This window comes from Felis catus, chromosome E3, assembly GCF_018350175.1.
Source record: "Felis catus isolate Fca126 chromosome E3, F.catus_Fca126_mat1.0, whole genome shotgun sequence".
Classification (NCBI taxonomy): domain Eukaryota; kingdom Metazoa; phylum Chordata; class Mammalia; order Carnivora; family Felidae; genus Felis; species Felis catus.
The window spans coordinates 40,218,418-40,238,868 of record NC_058383.1 but is presented as its reverse complement, the minus strand read 5'-3'; the positions used below and the strand labels follow the sequence as shown (position 1 = coordinate 40,238,868).

Below are 20,451 nucleotides of genomic sequence, written 5' to 3'. Positions count from 1 at the left end.
TGTCACGCGATGAGCCGTCAATCGGGACCAACACAACCCGCTCAAGCTCACCCACCGAATATTCGTAACTCTATTAACTCTGCATGTCATTGCTCATGCTGCCGGGAGTCCCCACGCCCCCAAAACATCACCTGGCAGATCATAGACACCAGCTCAGGGACAGTACTTAATCAGACCTCCCAGAGCCACCCCAGGGACACTTGGTTCCCAGAACTTTGTGTAAACCTCCAAACTCTATTCCCCTTGTCACCATAAATGCAGCCGGTCCCATGATTGGTTCCATAAGCTACATGACAAGGGAGGAATGAAAGGGCCTATGCCTGCCAACTCCATCTTGTTCTGTGTCCTTCACCTTGACCACACCTCCTCCCCTTGAGTAACCTCCGGCTCACCTGCCTAACAGGACTCGGACCCTTCCCCAGCCAATGGGCTGAGGCCACAGCCATTACCTCACCAAGGGCCCCCAGGCCCCAGTAAAACCTTTTTCCTTTTGAAACTTGCTCTCTCTCCGGTTTCTCACTAGTGCGTCGGTGCAGGTAGGGGATTGATCTCGAGCTAGCTCGAAAAAAGGCTCTTTGTTTTTACATCGGACTCGGCTCCCTGGTGGTCTTTGGGGATCACGAATTCTGGGCATAACATTTTCACAGTCGGAGGTGTTTGTGCATGTAGACTGAAGATTTTTCGGTTTTTCACACACGTGCGCTCTACTCCTTCTAAAACTGACCTCACATTGAGGGGGGCTGTGGAAGAATCGGGGCGGTACCTTCCCCTGGTGCGTATCGAGCCCTCAGGGAAGGAGCCCAGCGAGGGCGGGGGCCAGAGGGGCATCGGGACACCGGGCCCCGGCTCTGCCCATCAGACCCCCTCGGCTGCCATGTGACGTGAGACCTCGGCACAGGGGGGCAGGGAGGCCGCACCTTCGTAACCTGGAAGTTATTTTTATGACAAGTGTGGTACGTGCCCCCTGGAAACTCTTGGCGGATATGGACGTACTAGGATAAAAAAGAGAAACAACTAAGAAATCCGTCCTCCTTCCTCCTTCCCTCATCCCACCCAGGGGTTGTCACTGTCCGTTGTTGGGGTGATGAGTTCTAGAACTTTCTGAGGCCTGGGTAGGCCTTGGGCCGGATAAGGTGTGGAGTGAGGCGTGTCTTGCAAGGAAAGGCTCCGAGGGGACAGGGTGAGGGCGGAAAGACAGGACTAGGCTCGTTCACGCCCAGAGCTGCAGATCAGAGATGAAGGGAACCTCGGGCAGGGCAGGGGTGGGGGTTCCTGTGTGCCTGGAAACCAAAGCCACACAGCCGAGACCAGGAAAGGTCAGGGCGAGGGCAGCCAGAGCCGAGTCAAGAGCTAGTGTGGGGGTGGGGTCAAGGAAGGAGGGGTCCCCCTGCAGAGGCCACCATGAGGGCCCACGTGACCCATGTCCCCTGGGCAACCAGAGACCCCAGCAGGCTGGGAGGGCATCCCCGGGGCCAGAGAAGGAAGGCACCTAGGGACAGGACCCCCCTCCCTGTTCCTCGGTTTGCTCTCCTGTCAAATAGGGGGCAGAAACGGCACAGTATCCAGAGACATTTGGGGGGGGGCACAGATGGCCCTCAGAGTTTCTGTCTCAAGCCGGGGCCGGGTGCAGACAAGTCCAGCCCCCTCCCAGGGCCCCTAATCGGCTCTGTCATCAGGCCCTGGCCACACGGCGGACGGTTAGGAAGCGCCTGCTCTGAGCTGGGCAGCTGGGGGCTGTGCCCATCTGATCTGTGGTGAAGACCACGGGACCCTGAGATGGGCGCGGGGGCAGGGACGTGGGCAGCGTGGGCTGGCACAGACGCCTGTCAGGAGGGCCTGACTGTCTCCTGGCTCACTCTGGGCCTCGAGCTGGGACCCTCCGGGGCGGCCCCGAAGACCCGACAGTTAGAGGACAGAGGAGACGAGCCAGTGTGTCCCCTGGGAACCGGGGAGGGCTTCCTGGAGGTGGGGGACACCCATCCCACCCCTGTCCGGGTGACGGGGAAAAACAAACGTGGGTTTACAGACAGGCCACCTGGGGCCGCCCTGGTCCTGCTGTGGCCTGTGTGGCCCAGAGCCGGCCACTTAGTCCAGGGGGCAGCATCCACGGGGCGCAAATGGTGGGGACAGCCATAGGTGCAGGTGCCCAGAAGGAGCAGGTGGGGCCTGACACGGAACCTGCCCCTCAGCTCCTCCCTCCTCCCTCCTCCCTTCTCCCTCATCCGTTCTGCACAGCAGGTGAATGGGCCCTCCCTGCCCCACCCCAGTCCCGGCACATGGGCTCAGGGCACCTCGTAACCCTGCAGCGCACACACTTCATGGCCCTGGGGCACCATGGCCTCCAGCCCCTCACCCGGCTGCCTACGGTGCATTTCTCCCCGGCTGCTGCCCAGCACCTGGAGCTCATACCCAACCAGGGACTCCCAACCTGGAGCTCATACCCAACTCCCCCTGGGGAGCCAGTGAGGACCCTCACCTGAAGGTACCCAGATGGGCAAGCACATCCCTAAAGGGGAGGACATATTGGCATCATACCCAGGTCACTTTTGCGTGGCAACTGGTTAATTCCCAGAACATCCCTTGCCTTATGAGAGAAGTGGGATGGACAGATGGATGGTTGGAAAGATGGGGGATGGAAGGAGGGACGGATGCAAGGTTGGAACCACGTGGTGGCCTCTGGTGCAGGACAGAGCTGGGGGTTGTGGCTGCAGAGTGGAGCCAACCCTGAGATCCTCACTCTCCCTTGCCAAGCCTGGCAGGACACCAGCCCCAGCGCGGCGCCCTGTACCTCGGGGCTGGCTGACACGCTCCCACGGAGAGCCCACTCCACAAAGACTGACCGAACTCTGGTCATTCCTCAAGCTCTTTAATTTGACAGCACAGCGAGGCACCCTGGGCCCCAGGGACTAACCGCCCGCCCCCTGGCATCTTCTTGCTCCTTCCCCCAGCAGTCAGGGAAGTCCTGGACACTGAGGAGGCCAGAAGCGAAGGCGGAGCCCAGGCCAGGGACGGGGGCGCAGAGGCTGAAGCAGCAGGCTCTGGGGGGAGGAAGGCGTCGCTCCTCCGGGCCCAGCCGGGCGGACGGCCAGCAGGCCCTGGTCAGAGGCCCCTCCCGATTTGCTGCGTGATCCAGGGCACGTACGTCTGGACGCGAGCGTAGACCCCGGGACGGTTTCTCACCGCACAGCTCTCGCCCCAGCTGACCACTCCCACCAAGTGCCAAGCACCCGTTGTCTTGCACACCAGAGGGCCTCCGGAGTCGCCCTGAGGAAGAAGAGACAGCACTGAGCCCCGGCTGGCCTCCAGCACGGGGTGGGGGCCGGGATGGGCTGGGACTCACCTGGCAGGAGTCCCGGCCCTCGGTCCCCGCACACAGCATGTCGTCCTGGATGATCTTCCTGCCTGCGAAGCGGTGGCTGGTGGCGTTGTGGTACTGCTGGTCACAGACGGCGTTCTCCACCAGGCTCACCACCACCTCCTGCAGACGGTAGGGTGGAGGCAGCCACTCTGGGGGAGAGACGTGACCGGAGGCTGGAGCGTGGCCCCCGCTGTTGGCCGCGAGCCTGGGTTCCCACACAGATCGCTACCGTGGGGACCCCAGGGTGCAGGGTTCCCATCTTCCTCTAAATTCCTAACACCCGGAAGGTGGATTCTGCCTTTAGTTCGAAGGACCGGAAAGAAAATGGGGGGGGGGGGGTGACGGTTTCTGCCTGCCCCCCCAATGTCTTCCTATAAGTTGGAAAAAAACTAAGAATATGAATTTCCTCATCACAGTTTTGGGTCCCGAGCTCAGTTGTGCTTCAGGGACCCTCCAGCCTCTGGGGTCGGATCTCCCGATTGGGATGCACACGGGGTGGGGTGGGGGAGGGTGTCGGAAGGCGATTCCTTTCCAGAACCTGCAGCCACCCACCAGCCAGGACTTCTCCATGTGGTCAGGTCGGGAAATGCCTCGCGCGGCCCCGAACCCCTCCCAAACCCCACCCCGTACACACGGTGCACCATGATGGTGCCCCAGCCGGTCACCCAGCACTCGTCCTCTGGGGTGACTTCAAGCAGGGCCGACGGGAGCTTGACAGGCCTGACGTTAGCCGTGTATTTCACAGAGTGTGACAGCTGGAGCAGGGCCACGTCCGCACCCAGATGGGCGTTGATGTAGTCGGGGTGGACGATGACGCGGGTCACATTCAGCAGCGTCCTCCCCCCGTACAGGTACACGTCCCCAGCATGGATGCGGTAGGCTGCCGGGTCAGCGTCCTTCCTGGGTCGCAAAGAAGCCACGGAGGCGGGTCCTTCGAGGGCAGCCCCCTCCGCCCCGCGGGGAGGCTGAACCCTGCCTGGAGTCCGGATTCCCAGACCTCCTGATTCGCCCAGAGCTGGACGGCAGCGAGCGGGACTCACCGGTCGATGCAGTGGGCGGCGGTCAGCACCCACTGGGGGTGGATGAGGGAGCCCCCGCAGATGTGCACCCACGAGGCCCAGTTATACTCGTAGACTTTCAGGCTGACCTGCCACGGCCACTTCCCCTGGGGGGCACTGTGGCCCCCGACGATGCCCACCAGCTCGTTTCCAGGGAGGGAGGCTGGGAAGCAACATGAGCGGGGAGGGAGGCCGGGCCTCGGCGTCCAGGGCCGAGTCCTGTCCCCACCTAGGCCTCCCCCGAGGGCACGGACAGGCAGCCCCAAGGCCCCCCAGCGACTGGAACTGGAGACAAGGTTACAGGAGCCTCTGGGAAGGGAGGACCCCCGTGGGGTCAGGACTCACCTGGGCTCCCCGCGACGCAGGTCCCCGAGAAGAAGGGGGTCAGAAGCAACAGCCACAGCATCTGCAAAGAGAGAGGGCACGGAGGGACAGCTCAGGGCAGGGGTGGGCCAGGGGCCTCTGCAGCCGTGTGAGAGGGGACAGCGCCCCTACCTTGCCAGGCTCCACGGGTCTCTGCTCTGGGGGCCCCCATGGTCCTTTATCTTTTGGCCACAGGAAGTGGGCGGTCGGCTTGGGCAGTGTTCCATTTGGGGGGGGGTTGGGGGTGGAGGATGGGGAAGAAAGGCAGCCGGGTGTCAGGCAGAGTGTGTGCAGGGGGGTGGGGAGCCGGTTCCCCATCACACACCCGGGAGGCCAGACTCCCACCCTGGCCGCCCACCCCCGGCTGACTGCACTTCTCGCGACACGTCTGAGCACCAGAGGCCACAGAGCCCGTGGCAGGCCCGGCCCGGGGCGCTGTCCACCCACCCTGCCCCGCTTCCTGCCAGTGCATTCATGTCTCTTCCCCCGCGTTGGCCTGGCCGTCAGGGCCACGGAGGGACCCCCGCACGTGGTGCAGCGCCCCTGTCCCCAGGCCTCTGCCCCATCCTGAGTGGACAAACCGGGCTTCACAGCCCACCTTCCCAGCTGCCACCAATAGCACACATCCCAGTGGCCTCCAAGGGGGCAAATGATGCAATTTTTGTGGCGAGTCACACGGTGTCCCCTAAGGATCCCCCTGATGCCGTATTGAGGCATGGGGAGGGCAGAGGTCCATGGTCTGAGATAGGTTCCTTCGACACCACCCAGGAGAGTTGGGTGTAAGCCTATGGCTCCTTCTACATCAGCCAATCCAATCTACATCAGGGACCCTGAACCCTGTGAGCCCCTTTTTCCTTCCAGCTTAGGGAAGCAGCCAGCCCTCCAGCAGCTTTTGGGTCATGGCTGGGCCACCAAGGGTAAACGTCTGGCTGTCCACATGCTGGCAGCCTTGGTCTAGCAAATGTCAACATGAGCAGCTGCTATATGGGGGATTCTCCTCCATTGTGATCAGGGCCTGGGACAAAACATGACGAGAGAGAGACAGGAGTGCCCTGTGCTCCTGGACAGGGCTGCATGCACAGAGCAGATAGCCTGAAGCCTGGGGAGAGGTGGACAAAGAGACAGGTAAGGAGAGAGAAACTGGATGAGTGATAGGGGAATGGGGCAAGACCGAGAGAGTGAAAGGAAGAAACACAGAGAGGTGTGGTTAGAGAGAAACAGAGACAAAGAGGAAGTACAAGGAGAAAAGTGGAGACCTGGTCCAGGTATGTGGATGGGGCAAGATGGTCCAGGGGAGAGGGGATGTGTGAAGTGGCTCTGAGTGTTGGGGCAGAAAGGGCTGGTATCACGGGCATCATAGTTTCATGACTCTAAGACTCCAACATCCCTGGGGCCAAGCTCTGCAGAGGCCATTGCAATTGAAAAGATGGGCATCCGTCACTTCTCCCGGATGTCAGGAGCTCAGCGTTGTGGGGCTCAGCGTTATGTTCTGTCATGGAGAAGGATGTCTTCAGGGAGAGTGTGCTGCTCTTTGGCAGGTAAACTCCAGAGCCCGCCCTGTGAGGAGGTGTCCCGGGGTCATCTGCCTCACTGGCCCAGGCCCTGTGGGATTTCCCCCCTCCCGCCACCAGCTGGCATTCCTCATGGTCTGAACCCAGGCATGAGGCATTGTGTTGCCCCCAGGTCCGGCAGTCTGCACCTGGCAGAGTTGAACGGCTGATAGTGATAAAAAGTATTTGACAAGAAGTCCATATTCTCCCTCTGGAATGAGCAGTGTGCATCCAAATCGTGGGTTGCTATCCTCCTGTCCACAACCAATATGAGGATTCCAGAAGGTAGGTGAACCTTTAAAACACCATAGTCTTCTCTTACATCCTTCAAAGACAATTCATTTTCCCAGCTTTCTTTTCATTTTGAAGAGATGGCAATTACTAATTGAAGGCATGATGGTCCTGTAGGAAATTGACCTACACGACTGATGGAGATTATTTCATCCATCCGTATCCCTAAAGCACATTTCATGGGAAATATAAGCCACGGATGCATGTCATAAATTCACAACAGATGTGCAGCTCCCTGTAAGTTGCATGCTGACCTTGTCACATATGTGTCATCAGATACTATTAGTGACTTTTCAGATAAGCTCTAAACATCAAGATGGTCATGTTGGAGTATCTGGTATAGACAGAATTTCACAGATTCCAAATTAGGAATGATTTTTCATTTTTAATGTTTCTTTTTCCTTTTATGAGAGAGCCCGAACTGGGGATGGGGGAGAGAGTGGGAGATACTGAATCTGAGGCAGGCTCCAGGCTCTGAGCTTTCGGGATAGAGCCTGACGCGGGGCTCAAACTGATGGGCTGCAAGATCATGACCTAGTGGAAGTCAGACCCTGAACCAAGTAAGCCACTGAAGCGCCCCAGGAATGGTAGTTTATTGGCAAAGAAAGAGAAATTAAAGATAGCATAAAGGATGTCGACTTTTAATTGAAATATTCTTCAGACATTTGTTGTATTCGTTTTAGGCATACATTGTAGTCCTTCCATATGTCTATAAATTATGTTGTACTTAAGCACAAGTGTAGCTATCCTGTGAAAGCATGCAACAGTATTATTACAGGATGGACTCTCTTCCATTGGGTGTCCCTTGTATCCCTAGGCTCATTCATTCCATAGCTGGAAGCCGGTCTCTCTCTCTCAAAGGTGTCCATTCTTTATCTAACCTAAACACTTAGGTGGTCAACACCATTACCTCTTGTTTAGCATGTGTAAATTCCGGTCTATTTTTCTGGGAACATTGCTTAGAGCATTACAAATGATGTCATTACGTTAACAAATTCGGTTTCATTCTTCCCTCACAAGAAAGGAGAAGGAAAAGATTTCTCTGTGTCCCAGGCCCTGTCACTAAGACCCTTCCCAATGTGGAGAACAGGCTGGGTTGCCCAGAGCACCTTCGGTCCCTCAGTTGGGCCCCCCGGGCCTTCAACATTGCAGGAATTCCCATGGTGGCCAGCAGAGAGAGCTCGAGCACCACACACCCGGAGGGGCGGGTTCCTCTGCCTGGACAGTGATGGCCAGCAGAGGGCGCACCATCGGCTTTTCTGACCCAGGGCACCTGAGAGCAGGAAGGGTCCCTGTTGCTCCCAGAGGACTCAGGGCCTCTGCCGCTGCCTCAGGACAGAGAGTAGAGCTGCCTTTCCAGGGCGTTCTGCCGCCCACCCCAGGGGAAACCTTGGGAGCTTTGCAGCAACTTGGCATCTCCTGAGTCACCAGGGAGAAGCTGCCTTGTTGTGCTGAGTGCTGAGGAAGGGGCGCTGGGTGGCTTCCCTGGGCAAGCTGGTTGCTGGGCAGCACAGGCACTTGTATTTTCTGGGTTGCTCCTGTGTTTCATTCCTCCCCTTCCCAGACACTATTTGAACAAGACATATTTTACTGAAGGACTCATGGATTGCGGGGTCCCACGACATCACCTCATCGATGCAGTCGATGGTTTGTTCCGGATTCAGGCTCGTTTGCGGGATGAAACCCTGACAGAAATTCAGAGGAACGGGAATTGCATTCCGTTAGGACGTGAATACATGAAATGCTCATCTCAGGACCTTCTAGAAGAACGAGCTGGCACCCAGTTTCTGCGTCCTGCTGGAACCAGAGACGGAGGTACGGGCACAAACTGTCCCCCACATCATACATCCTTTTTTAAAAATTTCATGGTTATTTTTCCAACCTAGTGAAGTGATTGAAAACTACAGAAAACCTGGTAGGTAGGTGTCATTAACCTTATGTTACCTTTTAATTTAAATTCCAGTGAGTGAAGACCCAGTGGAATATTAGTTTCAGGTGTCCAATATAGAGTAACACTTGCACGCGTCGCCTGGTGCTCATCCCAGGGGCATTCTTAATCCCCAGCAACTGTTTCACCCATTCCCCACCTCGCTGTGGAAGCCCTCAGTTGTTTCCCAGTGAAGAGTCTGTTTGTCACTGGGTCCTTCACCCCCCCCCCCCGCTTTGTTTTGTTTCATTTCCCCGTGTTAGTGAAATCATCTGGTATTTGTCTTTCTCTGACAGGCTTTTTTCACCCAGCATAACATTCTGTCGCTCCTCCGCCTCGTGGCCAATGACAAGGTTTCCTGTTTTTACGGCTCAATAATATTACATTCCATACACTACATCTCAACTTATTCATCAGTTGATGGATGCTCGGGAAGTTTCCGTAATTTGGCTGTTGTAGAAAATGCTGCTGTAAACATCAGGGTGCATGTATCCCTTTGAAAGATTATTTTGTATTCTTTGTGGAAATACCTCGTAGTGAAATCGCTGGATCGTAAGGTAGTTCCATTTCCATTTTTTTTTTTTTTTTTTTTTTTATGAATCTCGGTGATGTTTTCCAGTGTGGCTGCACCAGTTTGCATTCCTACCCACAGTGCAAGAGGGTTTCTCTTTCCTCACATCCTTGGCAACACCTGCTGTTTCATCATTCATTGATTTCAGTCATTCTGACAGATGTGATGTGTTATCTCATTGTACTTTTGAATTGTATTTTCCTGAAGATCAGTATTGTTGAGCATGTTTTCACATGGCTTTGGCCATGTGTATGTCTTCCTTGGGAAAATGTCCATTTGTGTCTTCTGCCCATTTTTAATCGGATTTCTCCTTTTTTGGGTGCTGTATGACTTTATATATTTTGGACAGTAAACCTTTATCAGATGTCGTTTACAAATATTATTCGGTAGGTGTTTTAGGTTTGTTGATTATTTCCTTTGTGACAGAAGGTTTTTACTTTTACGAAGTCCCATTATTTTTGCTTGTGTTTCCCTCAACTCAGGAGATGTATCTGCCAAGACGTTTGTACAGCCAATGTCAAATAAGATACTGCCTGTGTTAATTACCCTCTGGGATTTTTATGGTTTCAGGTTTCACATATAGGTCTTTATCCATGTTGGATTTACTTTTGCGTATGTTGCGTCCGTTGTTGGTCTTGTTTTGTTTCTCAGGTTGCTGTCTAGTTTTTCCAAAACCATATGTTGAGGAGATTTTTTTTAAGTGTATGTATTTATTTTTGAGAGACAGAGAGAATGCAGAAGAGGGGCAGAGAGAAATGGGGATTGAGAAATGCCACACATGCTCTGCACTGCCCTGAGATCATGACCTGAGCTGAATCCACAATCACACGCTTTGCAGCCACCCATGTGTCCCCAGACTATTTTTTCTTTTCCATTGGATACGCTTTCCTGCTGTGTTGAGAATTAATTGACCATATAGGTGTGAGTTCATTTCTGCATTTCCGTTCTAATGATCTTTGCATCTGTGTTGTTGTTGTTGTTGTTGTTGTTGATGATGTTGTTTTTGGCCAGGACCATACTGTTCTGTTCAGTACAGCTTTTTAATACAACCTGAAGTCTGGAATTGTGATGCCTCCAGCTTTCGTTTTCTTCTTCAATTTTGTTTTTGCTGTTTGGGGTCTTTGTCGTTCCATACAAATTTTGGGATTATTTGTTGTAGTTCTGTGACAAATGGTTTTTTTAGTGTGATAGGGATTTCAATACATATGCAGATTGTTTTGAGGAGTGTAGACATTTTAACAGTATTTTCTGCTTCCCATCCATGAGGGTGAAATCTATTTCCTTTTCTTTGTGTCAGTGTTTCTTTCATCAGTGTTTCACAGCCTTTAGAGTACAGGTCTTTCACCTCTTTGGTTAGGTTCATTCTAGGTATCTTGCGGTATTTGGTGCACCTGTCAATGGGATGGATCCCTTACTTTCTCTTCTGTTAATTCATTACTCGTCTACAGAAATGCAATAGATTTCTGTACATTGATTTCTGCATATTGTGATTTGTCAAATTCGTATATCAATCCTAGCAATTTTCAGGGGAGTCTTTCCTGTTTTTTTTAGAGAGCATCATGTCGGTTCCCAACAGCGAAAGTTCTGCTTCTTCCTTGCCAATTTGGATGCCTCGTTTCTTTTTTTGTCTGATTGCTGTGGCTAGGACTTCCTGTACTATGTGGAATACTAGTGGTGAGAGGGGTCTTCCCTGTCTTCTCCCTGACCTTGGAGGAAACACTTTCAGTGTTTCCCCATTGAGGGTGAGATGACTTGTGGGTTTTTCCTAGATGACCTTTATTATTTGCAGGTAGGTTGAGTCTCAATGTACTTTGCTGAGGGTTTTTATCATGAATGGATGTGACATTTTGTCAGATGGTTTTCCTGCATCTGTTGAAAGCATCATATTGTTCTTATCCTTTCTTCTATTACTGTGGTGCATCATGTTGATTGATCTGTGAATGTGGAACCACCCTTGCAGCCCGGGAATATATCCCACTTGATTATGGTAAATGATTCTATTCATGTATTGTTGACTTTAATTTGAAGGTATTTTAATGAGAATTTGTGCATACATACTCATCAGGCTGTTGGCCTGCAGTTTTATTTAAAAATTTTTAACATATTTTTAAATGTTTATTTCCTTCCTTAGATAGAGTACCTAAAAGTGAGGGAGGGGCAGAGAGACAGGGAGAGAGAGAATCCTGGCCATGCCCCACACTGTCAATGCACGGTCCAATGTGGGTCTCGAACCCGCGCACCGCAAGATAATGTCCTAATCCAAAATTAAGAGTTGGACAGTAAACCTACCGAGTCACACAGGCGCCCCGGCAGTTTTCAGTTTTGGTGGAGGCTTTATCTGGTGTTGGTATCAGGGTAATGATGGCCTCATAAGATGAATTTGTAAGTTTTCCTTCTTTTTTACTTTTTGTAATAATTCGAGGAGAATACATATTACCTCTTCCTTAAATGGATGGTAGAATTCATCAGGGAAGCCCTCTGGCCCTGAACTCTTGTGTTGGGGGAGATTTTTTTTTTTTCTTACTGATTTGATTTCTTTCTGTTTTCAGATTTTATGTATCTTTCTGTTTCAGTTTTGGTAGTTTTTGTGTTTCTAGGAATGTGTCCATTTTTCTCAGAGTGTCCAATGTGTTGCCTATAGTTTTTCATAATATTATCTTCTAACTGTATTTTTGTAGTGTTGGCTGTTGTTTCTCCTTTCTTATTTGTGATTTTCTTTATTTGAGTCCTTTCTCTCTTCTTTGTGAAAACTCTGCCTAGGAGGTTTTCATGTTGATTACTGTTTTCAAGGAACCAGCCCCTGGTTTCATTGATTTGGTCTAGTGTCTTTTTGGTTTGTATGTCCCTTATTTCTGCCTTAATCTCTATTATTTCCAACCACACTCAGATATCGCCTCGCGCCAGCCAGTGTGGCCAAAATGAACAAATCAGGAGACTATAGATGCTGGCGAGGATGTGGAGAAACGGGAACCCTCTTGCACTGTTGGTGGGCATGCAAACTGGTGCAGCCACTCTGGAAAACAGGGTGGAGGTTCCTCAAAAAATTAAAAATAGACCTACCCTGTGACCCAGCAATAGCACTGCTAGGAATTTACCCAAGGGATACAGGAGTACGGATGCATAGGGGCACTCGTACCCCAATGTTTATAGCAGCACTCTCAACAATAGCCAAATTATGGAAAGAGCCTAAATGTCCATCAACTGATGAATGGATAAAGAAATTGTGGTTCATATACACAATGGAGCACTACGTGGCAATGAGAAAGAATGTAGTCTGGCCCTTTGTAACAACATGGATGGAACTGGAGAGTGTTATACTAAGTGAAATAAGCCATACAGAGAAAGACAGATACCATATGTTTTCACTCTTAGGTGGATCCTGAGAAACTTAACAGAAACCCATGGGGGAGGGGAAGGAAAAAAAAAAGAGGTTAGAGGGGAAGAGAGCCAAAGCATAAGAGACTCTTAAAAACTGAGAACAAACTGAGGGTTGATGGGGGGTGGGAGGGAGGGGAGGGTGGGTGATGGGTGTTGAGGAGGGCACCTTTTGGGATGAGCACTGAGTGTTGTATGGAAACCAATTTGAAAATAAACTTCATATATTGGAAAAAAAAAAAAAACTAACCTCCAGAAACCATTATAAAGCATTGCCTCTGAGTTTCTAAAACTGAAGGGATGATTAAAAAAAAAAAAGGTAAAAAAAAAATCTCTATGATTTCCTTCCTCCTGCTGTTCTTCTCATTCCTTTAGTTGTAAGTTAGGAGTGTTTGAGATTTTTCTTGGTCTTTAAGGTAGGCTTGTATTGCTATATACTTCCATCTCAGATTGCTTTTGCCGCATTCCAATGGTTTTTACCAGTGTATTTTCATTTGTTTCAGTGTATTTTCTCATTGGTTTCCTGTTTGACCTGTTCATTTCGTAGCATGTTATTTAACCTCCCTTTATTTGTGGCCTTTCCCCCTGTGTGTGTGTGTGTCTGTGTGTGTCTGTGTGTGTGTGTGTGTGTGTGTGTGTGTGTGTGTGTATGAGTGTGGTTAACTTCAAGTTTCCTAGCTTTGTGGTCAGAAAAGATGCTTGGTCTGATCTCTGTCTTTGGGTACCTGTTGAGGTCTGATTTGTGATGTAGAATGTGATCATTTCTGGAGAATGCCCCATGGGCGCTTGAAAAGAATAGGTACTCTGCCATTTTAGTATGGAGTGTTCTGAATACATCTGTTGAACGCATCTGGTCCAGTGTGTCATTCAAAGCCATTGTTTCCTTGTTGATTTTCTGTTTACAGGTTCTGTCCATTGATGTGACTGATGTGTTAAAGTCCTCTATTATCGTTATATTATTATCAATTCCTTTATGGTTTTGTTAAGTGTTTTATATGTTGGTGATTGCATATTGGGCGCATCAAAATTTACAACCATTGGATATTCTTGTGTGGCTGTCCCCTTTAGTATGAGATAATGTCTGTCTTCAACTCGTTACAGCTTTATTTATTTTTTTAATATCAGTCTTAGTTGACATATGGCACATTCTCTGTTTCGGAAGTAGAATCCAGTGATTCATCCCTTACATACGACACCCAGCACTCATCACAACAAGTGCTCTCCTTAATACTGGTCCGCCATCTAGCCCAGCACCGACACATCTCCCTATATCAACCCTCACTCTTCTTCTCTACGGTTAAGAGACTCATGTGGTTTGTCACCACTCTTCTCTTTTCCTGTCCCCTTCCCATGTTTTCATCTCTTTTGTTTCTTCAATTCCACACGAGTGAAATCATATATGTGTCTTTCACCGATTGACATATTTCACTTGGCATAATACATTCTAGGTCCATCCACATCGTGGCAAGTGGCAGGATTTCATTCTTTTTGAAGCTGAGTTACATGTCATTGTATATACGTATGTATATATGTGTGTATATAGGAGCATACACGTGAGTACATATGCGTATACATGCACACACACACACACCCCCCACAAGTTCTTTATACCTTCATAGTTGATGGGGCTTTCTCCATAGTTTGGCTACTGTTGATAATGCTGCTATAAATATTGGGTGCATGCAATTTTACTACTAGGTACTGACCCAAAGGGTACCAAACTACACTCTCGGTTTTAAAGTTTATTTTGCCTAATACAAGTATTGCTACTGGCTTTCTTTTGACATTGTTGTCATGACAAATGTTTTTTCATTCCCTCCTTTTAAATCTGCAGGTGACATATGTCCAAATAAGGCTTTGTAGGCAGCATCTAGATAGGCCTTTTTTGTTTTTTTTGTTTTTTTTTTTTTTTTTTTGGTTATTTATTTATTTTTTTGTCCATTCTGACACCCTAACCTTGTCCTTTGATTGGAACATGTAGTCGATTTACATTCAGAGTAATTATTGATAGGTATATATTTAGTGACATTCTACTAGTTGTTTTGCCATTGAATCGATTGCGCATCCCAGGAATAAAATCCACCTCATTGTACTGAATAATTCTTTTTATGTATGCTCGGATCCAGTTTGCCACTCTTTGTTGAGATGTTTTGCATCCATGGTCATCAGGGAAATTGGTCTGTAGTTTTCCTTTTTAGTGGGGTCTTTGTCCAACTCAAGGCCATGCTGGCCTCATAGAATGAGTTTGGAAGTGTTCCCTCCATTTCTCTGCCCATGACCTTATCTTATTCTTTCATTTGGGTTGCCTTCCTCTCGTCTTGGAATTTTGGTTGAGTATTTGCCATCTCTGTGTTACCAAAGTTCATTGTGTTACCTGCCTGTGAGTTGAATGATTTTATGAGGAAGAGGTCATCCAGTGTCCAGGGCCTGGCACTTCACGGAGTATCTGTGGTGTGTGTTGCGTGCACTGTTTTGTGTTCTGGCTGCACTATCCTTCAGGTCAGTTGTATGGGCAAGGTAGGGTCCTTGGCCAGAATGTGGTGAGTCTGATCTAGGTCTGCTCTGATCTGCTTGCGAAAGGAGACTTGAAACGACTGCTCCTAGAAGTGAAGCCCTGCACAACTCTTTGGTCAAGAGAGGTGGTGTGGTCATGGGCTTCACCTGGTCTTCTGGGGAAGGGGCCAGCTACACTGGGACTGAGGCAACCCTGAATGACCAGTCTTGCCAGAGCACAGGAAGGTGGGGTTGGTGTAAGCAGCTTAGGCAGCCAGTGTGGGAACTGCCTTGTTTCCAGCAGACGACTCTGTGTTTATGCTGGGGGGCAGGGGGCAGGGGGCAGAGCAGGGAAATGGCCCCATGCAGCTCCTCTGTCCTAGATCTTTGTCCCCTCATTGTGAACACTGCTTCTCAGGGATGGTCTCCATGATGAGTGTATAATCTCCCCCACTGTGTGCACCAGGCTTTGTCCAGATCACTGTTTCCATGCCATCTGCCTGCAAGTTGTTGGCTGCCTTCTCTTCAGGAGTAGGCCGGTGCCCTCGGGGCTGTGTCCCATTCAAGACTTCTAACCTTTGAAACTCCACATTCTCGGGGTGCCTGGATGGCTTGGTTAAGTGTCTGATTCTTGATCCTGGATCAGATCATGACCTCTTGGTCGTGGGATTGTCTCTTTCCCTCTTGTCCTGCCCCTCCCTTGTGTGTGCTCTCTTTCTCTCTCTGTCAAAATTAATAAACTTAAAAAAATTAGGGGCATGGAATACCTTATTTAGGCAAGACTGCCTCTCTGAGGGGAATGGCAAGGATCTATGAGCTATATTTCCAGCACTGGCTAGGAAATTCTTTGCTGACTGGTTAAAGGTTACATTCCTACAGGAATGAGATTAGGTTTAGTGACATGGGACCTTAGCATAAGGAACTCCATGCTGGGCCTGTGATTTTTCTTAACATTCCAAAGCCAAATTTTATGTATACATTTTTTATTACATGTATAGCCTTAAATAATATTTTAGCCATCTACTGCCGGCCCAATGATCGTATCCTGTGACACTGTAACTCTCTCCTAATCATAGAGGAAGATCAACTCTGTGGCTCTAAGATCTTTGTGGCTCTAAGTTACTTTGATCTATGTTACTAAGATCTTTGGGAGTCTAGGTTACTGTTGGCCTTTCGATGTATTTCACCCAGGGACCGACCCCCAGCGAGGTTGCTGAACCACCATTTAGGCACAGAAGCACCCTTTCCAAGTCACCTCTCCCTAAAGCGTTGTCTTTCCCTCTGGTACTTCTGGGACTTACCCTTTGGCAAGTCACATATCCTCATGCAAACCTGTCAAAGTGGACCAGAAAAAGCTGCTTGCCTGTGACTGCCACTTCATGGTCACATCTTATCCTTCTGAAACCCCTCGAATTCCCTATTGTTCTTCCAGTCTTTGAATATCTCTTTGATTTGGAAACATTTGATTCTCTTGTATTCCTGATAAAAAATATGTGTGAAAATATTAAACCAAGGATTCTTTACAATCAGTGAGCCAGTCACAATGATTCATCTGGCCGTGTGTACATTTTTAGTTTTGACAGTGTTCAGGCATGAAGTGAAGTATATCCTGTAAAATCTGAGTATCATTCATTATCCAGGATAACCACCTTTATGGAAAGCCTTTCAATGACATGCTCGTTCAAGATCAGAAAAACACTTAATTTACATACCACATAATAGAGTGGTATATACATACGTTATTATCTTAAAGTATGTAAAGTAGATGTTTCTATGAAGTGTTTATCATGCATTCAGTTTTCTCTACCGTGAATGTTATTATTTCAATTAAACAATAGTAAGAACAACAAGAATAGGTACATGGCCGTCACTAGTAACTAATATTAGAACTAATCATATAATATCATGTGTCGCAAACATAAAACCACGATTACTAAAAATCTTTTCATTCGTGATGGGTTTCTAGTTACCAGAAAAATGGGGAAGATATTATTGAGTCTCTACATACAACAGACTGTTTTCTGACTATGGATGTCATATGAGTTGGTACATGATCACAATCGGTATCCCGAAGAGATATGGTAGTATGAACTAAAGTTTATATTTGTATTCAGATCGCTTCGGTTTGAACCTCTTCTGTCCCAGACTCATCCCAGCTGGCACATTAGAGTCATCCTGTCTCCTTAGGCTCCACTTGGTCATGACAATTTTTAGATTTTTCCATATTTTACATAATCTGCAAAGTTTTGAAGGTACGTGTGTAGAATGTATTTTGTAAAATGATCCCTGGTTGGGATATGTCTACCGTTTCTTCAAATGCCTAGGCCAGAGTTACCGTGTTTTGGAGCAGAAGATCCAGAGGCATAACGCCATCCATAATTACCACTTCACATCAAGGTTGTTCACTCTGAAGACTGGGGTCTTTTGTGGTTCCATACACATTTGAGGACTGCTCTAGTTCTGTGAAAAATGTTGTTGGTATTTTGATGGAAATTGCATTAATTGTGTCCATTGCTTTGGGAAGTAGAGACACTTGCACTATATTTGTACTTCCGACCCATGAGTATGGAATGTCCTTCCATGTCTTTGTGTCATCTTGAATTTCATCACTGTTTTATACTTTTCAGAGTATAGGTCACTCACCACTTTGGTTAGATTTCTTCATAGGCATCTTATTATTTGGTGTACAAGTGTAAATAGGACTGTGTTCTTAATTTCTATTTCTACTGCTTCAGTAGTGTTTTCTCCAAATACAACAGATTTCTGCACAGTGATTTGTATCCTGTGACATTGCTGAATTCATTTATCAGTTCTAGCAGTTATTGGGGGGACTCTTTAGGGTTTTCTATATAGTGTCATGTAATCTGCAAAGTGTGAAAGTTTCACTTCCTCCAGATTTGGAGTTGTTTTATATTTTATTTTATTGCATTGTATTATTTATTTTATTTATTTTATTTTATTTTATTTTATTTATTTTATTTTATTTATTTCATTCTATTCTATTTATTTATTTATTTATTTATTTTATGTCTTTTATTTTATTTTATTCTATTCTATCCTATTTATTTTATTGATTTTATTTTATATTATTTTATTTTATTTTATTTATTTTATTTACTTTACTTTATTTTATTTATTTTATTCTATTCTATTCTATTTATTTTATTTTATTTTATTTATTTTATTTTATTTAGTCTATTCTATGCTATTCTATTTATTTTATTTTATTTTATTTATTTTATTTTATTTATTCTATTTTATTTTATTTTATTTTATTTATTTTATTTATTTTTTTATTTTATTTATTTGATTTTATTTATTTTATTTTATTTATTCTATTCTATTTTGTATATTTTATTTATTTATTTTATTTTATTTTATTTTATTTCATTTTGTTTTATTTTATTTATTTCACTTTAGTTCCATTTCGTTTGTCTGCTGGCTGTGGCTAGGACTTCCAGTAATTTATTAAAAGTGGTAAGAGTAAACATCCTTGTCTTCTTCCTGACCTTACAGGAAAACCTCTCAGATTTTCCCCATTGAGGTGGATTATAACTGCAGGGTTTTCATAGATAACCTTTATTACGTTGATGTATGTTTCCTGTAAACCTACTTTAGGGGGGTTATAATCCTGAGTGGATGTTGTACTTTGTCAAATGCTCCTTTCTGCGTGTATTGAAATGACCGTAGGGTTCTTTTCCTTTAAAGTTTATTAATCTTGAGAGAGAGCATAAGCAGGGGAGGGGCAGAGAGAGAGGGAAACCCAGAATTCGAAGGAGGCTCTTGGCTCTGAGCCTTCAGCACAGAGTCTGACACGGGACTCGAACTCACGAATTATGAAGTCATGACCTGAGCTGATGTCAGACTGTTAAAGGATTGAGCCACCAAGGTGCCCCGATCGTGTGGTCCTTATCCTTTCTCCTGTTGACGTATTGTGTCACATTGGTTGATAGGCAAATATTGAACCACCTTGGCAGCTTGGAAATAAATCCCACCGAATTGTGGGATACATTTACACTTGTTATATCTTCTTTTGGGGTTGTACCCTTTACTGTTATACAGTGTCCTCCTCTCTCTCTTGTTATGTACTTTTTTTAAGTGTATTTTTTTCTGATACAAGTGTTGCTACTCCAGGTTTCATTTGACATTAATGTGTGCAATGTTTCTCTATCCTCTCACTATCATTCTTGAGGTGTAGAGTGGGTCACTTATAGGCATACAAATCGGTTTTGTTTTTTCATCCATGCTTACACCCTGCGTCTCTAGATTGGAGCATTCACTCCATTTACCTTCAAAGTAATGATTGATATGGATGTACGTATTGCCATTTTATTGCCTGTTTGGCTGTGGTTTCTAATGATTTTCTCTGATCCTTTCTTGCCTTTCTTTCATGTTTTGCTTCTTTTCTTTAGTGATATAGTTTGATTTCCTTATCTCTGTTCTTAGCATATTTATGATTGGTTTTAGCATATGGTCACTGTCAGATGTTTATATAACCTCTTCTGCATTTAGCAGTTTGTATTAAGTTGATGGTCATTTACCTTCGCACCCATTATTTTCTCCTCCCTGGGTTTTTGGTAGAGGTTATTACAATTCAAATCCATTTCTCTGAGTTCCTTAACTGATTTGTTTTGCAGACATATTCATTTTTTACTTGATTTGTGTCTTCTGTCTCTAAACTGTCACTGTTGGTCTCTCCTTTCCACTCAAAGAATCCCTCTTGATATTTCTTGCAGGACGGGTTTAGTGGTACAGAATCCTTTAGTTTTTGTTTGGGAAAGTCTGTGTCTCCTTCCATTCTGAAGGATAGCCTTGCTGGATAGAATATTGTTGGCTGCTGATTTTTCCATTCAGCACTTTGAATATGTGATGTCGCTAGCTTCTGGCTTGTCGAGTTTCTGTTCAGAAATCGGGCAGCTCGCCTTATGGGTCTTCCCTTCTGAGTTGAGGTCTTCTGTCTTGCTGCTTTGCAGAGTTTTTCTTTACTGTCACTGTAATTTGCAAGTTTGGTTACAATATGTTTGTGTGTTGGCCTGATTTCGTTGATGTTGATGGGAGTTCTCTAGTCTCCTGGATGTGGATGTTTGTTTCCCTCCCCCAGTTAGGGACGTTTTCAGCTATTATTTCCTCAAATAAATTTTCGGCCCCAAATTCTCTTCCTTCTGGGAGTCCTACAATATGAATATTATTATCTTTCCTGTAGTCACTGAGTTCCCTTAGTCTCATCTCACGTTGCAGAATCCTGTGCTCTCCTTGGTTCAGTGTGATTAATTTCCAACACTCAGTCTTCGAGGTCACTAGTTTGTTCGCCTGCTTCTTCCATCCCTCTGTTCATTCCAGCTAGCGTGTTTCTCCTTTATTGTGTCCTCAATGTGTGCTGTGTTATTTCTTATCTCCATATCAGGGGTCTCACTTTTCTACTCATTTCACAACTCCAGTGAGTGTCCTTATGATCATTCCTTTCG

The 20,451-nt window shown here is 47.0% G+C and overlaps 1 protein-coding gene and 1 long non-coding RNA gene across 5 annotated transcripts in view; one reads left to right on the top strand and one right to left on the bottom strand.

Annotated features, from left to right (window-relative positions):
- The window catches only part of LOC123382547, an 85,616-nt gene that overhangs the window by 59,584 nt on the left and 5,581 nt on the right, over positions 1-20,451 (top strand). For 3 of the 4 annotated variants that reach the window (XR_006591069.1, XR_006591070.1, XR_006591067.1), the window contains exon 3: positions 8,185-8,435. This is a non-coding gene — a long non-coding RNA (uncharacterized LOC123382547). The remainder of the gene's footprint in view (positions 1-8,184; positions 8,436-20,451) is intronic. The other variant, XR_006591068.1, reaches the window with a different exon arrangement.
- Positions 2,851-4,942, bottom strand: LOC123382546 (serine protease 29-like). The gene is made up of 6 exons (XM_045047698.1): positions 4,912-4,942; positions 4,762-4,822; positions 4,399-4,579; positions 3,993-4,258; positions 3,341-3,507; positions 2,851-3,264 (listed from the first exon to the last, which is right to left on the bottom strand). Exons 2-6 carry the CDS (start codon positions 4,820-4,822, stop codon positions 3,100-3,102), a joined length of 840 nt encoding a protein of 279 aa, XP_044903633.1. The 5' UTR covers positions 4,912-4,942; the 3' UTR covers positions 2,851-3,099.

Bases quoted from the DNA above. Each gene is read 5' to 3' on its own strand.
- LOC123382546 (XM_045047698.1), bottom strand. From the start codon at position 4,822: ATGCTGTGGCTGTTGCTTCTGACCCCCTTCTTCTCGGGGACCTGCGTC. The intron at 4,259-4,398 runs GTGAGTCCCGCT...TTTGCGACCCAG, and splicing joins GCCGCCCACTGCATCGACCG to GAAGGACGCTGACCCGGCAG. The intron at 3,265-3,340 runs GTGAGTCCCAGC...CTTCTTCCTCAG, and splicing joins AGGGCCGGGACTCCTGCCAG to GGCGACTCCGGAGGCCCTCT.